We start from the raw sequence: 10,233 nt of genomic DNA on the forward strand, positions 1-10,233 counted from the left end.
ACAGTAAACTAATTAACACATGAAATGGGAATTTGTTCTAATATCCCTTTTATACACAACTTTCTAAATAAGTGTTCCTAAGAAGTAAAAATATTTGAGGCAAATAATTTCAATGACAATTCTCTGCACAGCTGAAATGTTTGCAAGCTCCATGCCAATATTTTATGAGACAGGAGTAACAGAATGGGAAACTAACAGAGAGGAAGCCAAGTTATTTACCGGTTCTTTGAAAGCTTTTATTTATAACTGGGTTTCCTCTCAAGTTTCAAGTTGAATGCTTTAAGACTTTATGACTTAAAACAGGAAGAAAAACCTGTGTCTTCAATTATAGTGCCTTGCTTCAATAAGATTGTGCATTGAAACCTTAATCAAATATCCAAAATATTACTCCTCACTTTTTCCTCCATGAGAGAAATTACTACATCACAGTTACATCCAGTTAGGTTTGCTGCTTATTTTCTAAGGGATGTGGAAAATATACAGATATCCAGGGAAGAGTCACATCTGGTCCCATAACCATGTATAGAAGTAACTTCATGGTAACTTCTGCTTTTAGTCCCCAGGGCTTCTCTGCTACTGCATTGTGGGATGCCTATGGAAACCTACTCAGTCACCGTAAAGCACATGTCTAAGATATTTGTCACTCCTTATGACACCTATCCTTTAACAAGCAGCGAGCATCCAAATCAGCTCTCTATATAATGCTGCATAGGTTGTATTGCACAACTCTGAGGGGTGCTATTAACACAGACAGTGATGTGAATGAAGCCCCTTGAAATAGCACAACTAGCAGCCCCCATCCAAGAGAGGAACTCCTTTAACTTATGTTTTGTCCTGGAGAGATCAGAGAACATTCCATGATGACGATGGTGATGATGATGATGATAAAAGTAATGATGATGGCCAAAATTTGTGAATACTTGAAATATGCTGATTACTTTGCCCACATTATACAGAAAGAAGGACCAGCTAGAAAGAAAAATGGTTAAGTACCAGTCTATGAGCGACTTCTGCTAGTAATCACTATTGTCCTCTTGAAGCAAAGGGTAAATGGAATATGGGTAAGTTATTAAAAAATGAGTTTCACTGGATTTTTTTTTTCAAAAGAAAAAGGGTGATGGAATTACACATTGAAAAGTATACAAGTTAACTATTATAAAGTAATGTAGTAATAACATCTGATTATAGAATTTCTTCTATTTCCTATATGTGAATTTATAAGCTCTTTCAGGACAAAGCCATAGGGAGAAAAACATTTTCTCTTGAAGATTTAAGGTATTTACCCATAAATAATAATTTTGGGGGGAGATATGAATAAATTCAAATCACAGTACTATAACTGGTGCAGAAGTTTTGTAAATAACCTTCCAGATCGTAAAGCAATTCAAATCATGACTCAATCAAAAGCTAAATTAATCACAATAAATGCAAACATTTTTACACTTATTACAGAGTCTTGGCTTATACTTTGACAATAATAATTTCTGCATTAGATAAAACACAGAGGCCACTAAGATTATTTTAGAAGTCTACACAAGATCTCCAAATTAGTCAAACATAGTCATCAGTTTCTAACTTTTGATTTCCCACCTCATCCCTAATCAGTGAAATCTTTCATGGGTAAATTCTGCATATGAAAATAGTCTTTGATTTTAACTGCTTTTACCCTTTAATTTCTTTTTTTTTAATCCTGGCGATGTGATCTTTCCAAATACTTCTTTGAAATGAAAAATAATACAATACTATTGGTTAAAATCCTTTCTCCCTACCACTGTTATATCTGTCTATAATGCAGAGGCACTGGATAATTCATCAAGGAGATTTTATTTAAATATTGAAAATAATACAGAATGGTATTATAATGAAAAATATTGGTTTGCTACCTTAATGATAGTGATTATGAATTCTATTCCTGAAATAATGATCCCTGCTTTTAACAGAAAATCATTTTACCAATGCTTCTGGGCAATTTCAAAAACTTGTCTAAACATTATATCATTGCCAAAGGCCTCCAGACCTGAATAATGCATTCCTACATTACTGTGCAGAATCTATCACATTTTAAAGGCTAACATTTTTCCTATAAGATCTGGATCTCACTCCATACATTTACAGAGGGATAACTTTTTCAAGTGCTACTCTAGAGTTCCCATGGGCAAATGAATGAAGAAAGGCACCTCAGATAAAAGCGGCAACCCCCAGAGTAGTAGGGGCAAGTCGAAGTTTGTCTTTACAGCTTCCTAACATTCCAACTGAATCCAACGCCACTGAATGCAGCTCTCAATGTTCTCTGGTTTAAAATCCATACAAGTGATGATAAGTGCTAATCTGGTATCTGGAAGGTGATAAACCAAAAATTAACTCCTAAATTGTGCTCAGATGCTTTGAACACCATCATCTTGGTAAAGAAACAGACACAGTGTTTTAGTCACTGCACACTGGAAGAAAAGACCACTTAGAAATATGACTTTGAGAATCCATCTAATTTGCTAAGCATAATGACCCTCTTTTTAATCGATGGCTGTTGAGACAATATCTTAGATGGGGGAGTGACTCATGAAGTATGTAGGAGTCATGAATAAGAGAAGCTTGCTTTCAACCGGAGGGCACAGAGGTGTTGAGATGGTGAGTTAAGAACAAAGCCCGGGAAAAGCAAAGTGCATTGACTTACCTGCAATACTTTGGTCAAATTGTTAAATAGAGCTTGGCCGGCACTCACTTTGTACTTGACGCCTCTGACTGTGCCATTTTTGCTTAAAATGTGGACTCTTCTTGTACCAAAACCCTTCTCACTGGCAGCCCTCGCTAACACCAGCAAGTTATCCTGGTCGTTCTCATACTCATCACCTTCTGATCCTATGTGGCCGTTTTGCTGTCCATCAGACTCACTCAGTCCATCTACCCCACAGATGCTGGCACATTCAGAATCCAGGGAGCCTGATGGTTGCCCATCTTCATACACTTCCTTCAGAACTCGCCCGCTGTGAGATGACGCGATCCGAAACCGGACTTTCCGTGGCCTGTCATTTTCTGGCTTTATGTCCCTTTTTAGCATGATCACTTCCACCCACATAAACAATTCACATAATCTCTGGATCAGTGTTATTGCATTAGTCGCCTTGCCACATAGCAATATCAGAGCCTCATTCTTGCAACAGCAGCACCCATATGAAACTAACATCGAAAGAAGATTCCTAAGAACTTACAGTGCGTCTCTGCTATTAATAATGAATGTGTGTGCGTGTGCTATGGTTACCTTTAAACTAAAACCTGCAAATGATCCCAGCCTTTAAATATTAAACAGCCATGGTGGACTCTTTAACAGGACAAACGCAAGAAAGTGGCAGGTAATGAAACAATAAATAAGTATGGGGCAAGGAAACGAAAGACATGAACTTTGAAGCCAATGATGAATGTTGAAAAGGATCTTTAACAGAAGAGTATCTCTACAATTTGCTGTCCAGAGTGGAGGCCAGAGATGAAGTATGGAATCTAATGTGTAGGATGGGACGTGTCATAGTCCTCCCACAGGGCTTCTTTCTTCTGTCTTCCACTGTGATCTTTCAAAAGGGCAGTGAATGTGCTACTTGCCAACATAGAGCTTTTAATATTAGTTATGAAATAATCTCTTCGACTTTGTCAGCATTGTATAAGATGCATTTTCAATACACATCTTGATGCACAAGTGGTTTTGCTAAAGAATAACTTTTTAACAAACTGTGAAAAGAGAGAACATTTGCCTTGTTACTTCCCACTTCCGCTAGCTGAAAATTCTCTCAGAGGGAAGGATTTTGGAAGGAAACATAAGGGACAATGAGGGAAGAATGGAAAATCCTCCAAGCCAGCCAGATCAGGCAAAGAGGTCCTCGTGATCTGCATTAATAAATATTATATCCAAATCACCCATGCATACAGAACGGACCTCTTAACACCATGCTCAGTGCATTTTCTGACACTTTGGTGAGTGACTGAAGAATCTCTTAAGATACAAGGGCCAAAAATGAACAAATCAGGAGACTATAGATGCTGGAGAGGATGTGGAGAAACGGGAACCCTCTTGCACTGCTGGTGGGAATGCAAATTGGTGCAGCCGCTCTGGAAAACAGTGTAGAGGTTCCTCAAAAAAATTAAAAATGGACCTATCCTATGACCCAGCAGTAGCACTGCTAGGAATTTACCCAAGGGATATAGGAGTGCTGATGCATAGGGGCACTTATACCCCAATGTTTATAGCAGCACTCTCAACAATAGCCAAATTATGGAAAAAGCCTAAGTGTCCATCAACTGATGAATGGATACAGAAATTGTGGTTTAATATACACAATGGAGTACTATGTGGCAATGAGAAAGAATGAAATATGGCCCTTTGCAGCAACATGGATGGAACTGGAGAGTGTGATGCTAAGTGAAATAAGCCATACAGAGAAAGACAGATACCATATGTTTTCACTCTTATGTGGATCCTGAGAAACTTAACAGAAACCCATGGGGGAAGGGAAGGAAAAAAAAAAAAGAGGGTAGAGTGGGAGAGAGCCAAAGCATAAGAGACTCTTAAAAACTGAGAACAAACTGAGGGTTGATGGGGGTGGGTGATGGGTATTGAAGAGATGGGTGATGGGGGTGGGGGATGGGTGATGGGGGTGGTTGATGGGGGTGGGTGATGGGTACTGCATCTTTTGGGATGAGCACTGGCTGTTGTATGGAAACCAATTTGACAATAAATTTCATATATTAAAAAAAATTAATTCTCAGAAAAAAAAAAAAGATACAAGGGCCATATTAAAACATACACTGTGGTGAGTGTCCCAACCTGTTTGCACCTCCAGAGGGAGGATCCACACTTGGCCCTCATACTGAACTTCGTTTTTTTTTGTTTGTTTTTGTTTTTTTGTTTTTTTTTTTAAGTTTTTTTTAATGTATAGTTTTATGTGATATAAACTTAACTTACTTTTATTTTAGAAAATTCAGACAATAATAGCACGATGTTGTGAATAAAGTCACACAAAAAAAGAAGAGTCACAAATCACCTCCCTGGAGATGTTAATAATTTTGTGAAACATCTCCCAGTGCCTATGAAGACGGGATGCTCTGATGGTCACAAAACTACATCGCCCAGCCTCTTGCAGTTTAAGAGGAGAAGGAACAAGCGCTAGCTTTCACTGATGGGATGTGAACAAAAGCCATGCCTCATTTGTGGACCAAGGCAGTTAAGAGAGAGAGTGCCCCATCCACGCCCTTTCTCCTCCTTCCCCATCTGCTAGCTGGATGACCCTTGAAGCCATATACTGAGCTTGTCAGAGCCACAGATTCACAATCGTCACCGCCCCGCACTAAACTATGTTATGAGCAAAAACTAAGCCTTTATCGTGTTAAGCAGTGGAGGTGGAAATTTAAGGATTGTTTGTTAGGGCATCTATCAGTCCTGAATGTGCTCTCATATATTCAACATCTTGCTTTTTTCATTCACCATTATATAGTGAGTCATTTCCTATATATTTCTGAAAAACATGAATTTGATGTGTATATTAAAAGTCCTTCCACTAGCTGTACCACGTTTTATTTCTCTTTCTGGATTGCCTGATGTTTAAATTATTTAAAATATTTAGTAAAATAATGCTGCACTAAGTGTTCTTGCTCAAAAATCAGTGTACATATATCTAAGTAGTCCCTTAGTATCAATTCCTTTGGGTAAAATTGATGAGGTAAGAATTTTTTTTAATGCAAAGCTTTTGATATAAATTGCCAATTGCTGATATGAAAAGTTGTATACCTTACACTTCTACTAGCATATGAGTTCCGATTTTACTGTCTCTAACCAATGCCAACAGTGCATATTACCAATTTTCAACAACCTTTATTTTGTCAAGTCGAAAAGTAGTATTTTGGTGATGTTATAGTTTCCCAACTTTGAACACTGTTGAGGACTTTCATTCTGAATATTTTCTTCATATAGAGCTCTCACTGAAGAAAAAGATGGAGAAAAATGGAAACCTCTACCTCCTGGCTAATCAAATTAGAGAGCAAACATTAGAGAATTCTATATAATGCCAAAGAAGGAGGGACAGATGAAGGGTGAAAGGGGGAGAGAGAGGGAAAGATCAAGTATGAGATCAGCTAAGTGACAATATAAAGGGGCTTTAACTTGGCAAAGTAAAAGAGTATGTAGTCAAAGTGCACAAAAAGAGAACATAAGTGAGGAAATACTTATTGGGGAAGAAGAGAAAAAATAATTCAGCTTTATGCCCAAATGTCCAAATCTTTAAAAGACACCATAGGGTAGGGCATGAGTATGAGCCTAATCAAGAAAAAAAATCAAAATTCTGTGCTTGTCCCAGTTAATTTTTGTCCTGAATTCCCCATTTAGTCTTTCCCACCCCCATTTTTCTAGGTGTTTGAGTTGGACAGAGTGCTATATAGCATGAGCAGGATTTTGAAGTCAAGAAACCTAGGTTCAAATTCCAGCATACCTCAGTGAAAATACTCTTTTCACCTCTCAAGTCTTCAATTTTCCTATCAGTAGAATGAAGGTAACAATATCTACCCTAGTGAGCTGTGCTTGGAAGTATCTGGAACACATTGCTCAATGTGTTTTTGATGGTGTGTAGATACACTATGCGTCCTTTGGATGGAAACAACTAATTTTAGCCTGAATAAGGCAAGACAGTGGCTACACAAGATTGCAGTTAATAAACAGACTTGGAGGATAGAGAGAACTCAATAAAATGGTTTCAAAGTTTGTCATATTTTCACGTTTATTTATTTTTGAGACAGAGAGAGACAGAGCATGAACGGGGGAGGGGCAGAGAGAGAGGGAGACACAGAATCGGAAACAGGCTCCAGGCTCCAAGCCATCAGCCCAGAGCCCGATGCGGGGCTCGAACCCACAGATGGCGAGATCGTGACCTGAGTTCAAGTCGGACGCTTAACCGACTGAGCCACCCAGGCGCCCCAAAGTTTGTGATATTTTAAATATACATATTAAAAATACATTGTGTATGTACATAAACACATGCATATGTATTCATATCTAATATTTACATACCATTTTAAAATAATGATATTAGTTAAAAGTCATCTCTCTTTTATGGATGAACTGAAAGTCCTGTAAACTGGAAACCAGCCTGCTACAAGTATAAGGAGGTGTCTGCTGGTGTGAGACTATGCCTTGATAACTGTGATTCACATACTTATCTTAAGCTAAAATGAAAATTAAGGTGCTCTAGGGGCACTGGGTGGCTCAGTCGGTTAAGCGTCCGACTTCTGCTCAGGTCATATCTCACAGATTGTGAGTTTGAGCCCTGCGTCAGGCTCTGTACTAAAAGCTCAAAGCCTAGAGCCTGCTTCAGATTCTGTGTCTCCCTCTCTCTCTGCCCCTCCTCTGCTCACTCTCTCTCTCTCTCAAAAATAAAGATTAAAAAAATTAAAAATTAAGGTGCTCTTTTCAGTGGATAGCTTTGCAACTATTCTTTCATTCAGGCAATGAGTATTCCATCAGTAACTACTGAGTGCCACCCAAGGATAAGACACGGTAAGACACTATGGTAAATATAAAGATATGTAAAAGTATGCCCATGCCTTCCATTGGTAACATATGCTTAAACAAAATAGCTAGAGCTCAGTGTAGTGTACCTTAAACTAACATATAATCCCATTTCCTTGAAATAGCCAAGTTTCCAGTCATCTCCAATAAAAGACATCAATACTATTAGCAGCACTCTCCACTCTTATTCTGCTTACAATTGGTTCCCAGCTGCTGGATGTGAATATAGCAACTTCTAACTACTCCATCAGCCACCTTTTCCCAGAATCAGTTTATTTTTCCCTATTTTTAAATCACTTTGCCAGGTTAGCATCCTCCCTTCAGGAAGAAGTTCCTTCATCTCTTCCTTCAGATGTACTCTTTCAATCATTTATTCATTTAACAATATTTATCGAACCCCTAATAAATATCAGAGAGTTGCTGGATCTATACAGGTGAACACAACAGGCACATTCCGTGCCTTTAGAAATAGATAACATATAATAAACAAATAAAGATATAATAAAAATTATAAGCATTACTAAGAAAAAGATATGGGTATAACAAGAAATGATAAAAGAAGGGAGGCTTCTCAGATGAAATAGTTACAGTCAGCCTCTCTGAAAAGGAGACAGTAGAAGAGATTGCTCATGTAAAGGTTTGAGGTGGGCAGGAGTAGTTGGAGATAGTTCCTCAGCTGTGGTGGCATGTGTAAAGGCCCTGAGACCAAAACGCAGCAGGTTTGTTCAAAGAACTAAATAAAAGCAGAGTGGCTGAAAATAACTATGACTTCCATCCTACAAAGCCCTTCTCAAAAGGACAATACTGAGGCACCTGGGTGGCTCAGTCAGTTGAGCATCTAGGTCTCGATTTCGGCTCAGGTCATGATCTCACAGTTTGTGGGTTTGAGCCCTGTGTTGGGCTCTGTGCTGATGGCACAGAGTCTGCTTGGGATTCCCTCTCTCTCTCCCTCTCTCTCTCTCTCTCAAAATAAATAAATAAACTTTTTTTTAAAAAAAGGACAATACTAACAAGACTTTTCCTTTTTAACCTAATCCTTAATTTATGCAACCACCTCAAAACTTGAACCAAAAACGTATAAACCATATTACCAATATAGAAATATTTCCAATACTCGTAAGTTTAACACCAATGGGCATCTGTTTGTTTAAAATAGTAAGTTATAAATTCTAGAATCTAAATAGAGGATAGAATGTTGTATTAACCAAACTAGAACTACTTTGGAAAATACAATTAATGAGCAATTCAAAGACAAAATAAATGCCCCTTGTTCAGTTCCCAGTAGAAATGATAACCTAGCAGCTAGAGCTAAGCCCGGATATTTCTTGTTGGTGTCGGTTTTTTAAGTAGAATATCTAATTATTTCCTTATTTGTAGAGAAAGCAGGACATTAAAATTTAATTATTCTTTCACTCATTCCATCTCCAAATATTGCCCCACACACTATTCTGTGTGTGATTAACACTACATGGTAAAAAAATAATTTTAACCATATTCCTGGCTTTTGGAGCACAATTTTTAAGATTCCCTTGAATCATAGTAAATATGCACATGTCTCCATTTGCTGCTATTTTATAACTATCACATTCACTGTTTTGTTTTTTGGTCTTCAAAACAGTAAAAATTGATCACTGAATGTGAAGCAGAAACTCTGACAGTCATTAACAAAGTAATTGTCTTTTCTCCAGCAACATTTGTCAACAGAGAAGCAATAAGCCATGACTCACTCCCCAGTACTGTTCTCAGAACTTCTGTTTGGATGGAGAGAACCTATTGATTTTTATATGCTAACTACATGGTGACTAGAGGGGGAAGGAGATTTACTAACCATCAGTGAAATAGGGAAAATAAACTGTCTCTGAAACTTTTCAGCATATACAATATTGAACCCTTTTTAACAAACATGATTTTGCAAATCAAAATTCACAGTTCAAATACTAATTTGAAGCACAGAGAGCTTCTAATTAGAGAAGAAACTAATTGCATTTAAGAATTTATTCTTTGAATACAGGACTATTTTATTGTTACATAACAAGAAAGATGCAGGCTTTCTTAGTTTATAGATTAATTATGAATGGGGGCTGTGGGTATACATGATTCTGGGTTTGAATCTTGGATCAGCCACCCTCTAAGTGACCTTGAGCCTCAGTTTCCTCATATGTCAGATAGTAGTTCCTATTGCATAGAGTGTTTGAAAAGATTAAACAAAATGAGGTATATGAACTGCTTAGCATGCTGCTCAACAAATGATAACCATAAATTCTTTCAGTTACTTGAACTAGCTACATATACTTTGGAGGACAGTGAGAAAATGGAACCAGATGAAACTAATTGATGGAAGTCAAGGCAATCCCATTCTGTTTTTCGTCTGATTCTGGGGCTTCAAGGCTGAACCAGTCTGTCATCACTAAGACCCTGGAGAAGGGCTCCAGTTTCCAAAGCCTTGTTCACTCTTTACATCTCCGGACTGAGAGTTCATCATATATTAAATGCTGTACTGGGGGCAGAAGGCTTCAGTGCTGGCTTACTTCCTGTCACTATGGATCCTGAGTAGCCGCGGCTGTGTCAGAATCCCACGCTGCCCAGCTATGGATTCAACATGCAGCCCAGCATTTCCATCGGATAATTATATAAACTCTCTAAAATTAGCACAACCACAGATGAAGGAAGATCAATAAAGAGTCCCCAGAGAA

At 38.0% G+C, this 10,233-nt stretch overlaps 1 protein-coding gene across 1 annotated transcript in view; it reads right to left on the bottom strand.

The window, feature by feature from the left end:
- GRXCR1 (glutaredoxin and cysteine rich domain containing 1) overlaps window positions 1-3,682 on the bottom strand; it is a 133,950-nt gene extending 130,268 nt beyond the window's left edge. Inside the window, exon 1 of the mRNA XM_025921720.2 lies at window positions 2,672-3,682. Coding sequence (XP_025777505.2) covers window positions 2,672-3,181 — 510 coding nt within the window. The 5' untranslated portion in view covers window positions 3,182-3,682. The remainder of the gene's footprint in view (window positions 1-2,671) is intronic.
- Window positions 3,683-10,233: the final 6,551 nt, after the last annotated feature.

This window comes from Puma concolor, chromosome B1 (genome assembly GCF_028749965.1).
Source record: "Puma concolor isolate L17-30 chromosome B1, mPumCon1.1.hap2, whole genome shotgun sequence".
Taxonomy (NCBI): Eukaryota; Metazoa; Chordata; class Mammalia; order Carnivora; family Felidae; genus Puma; species Puma concolor.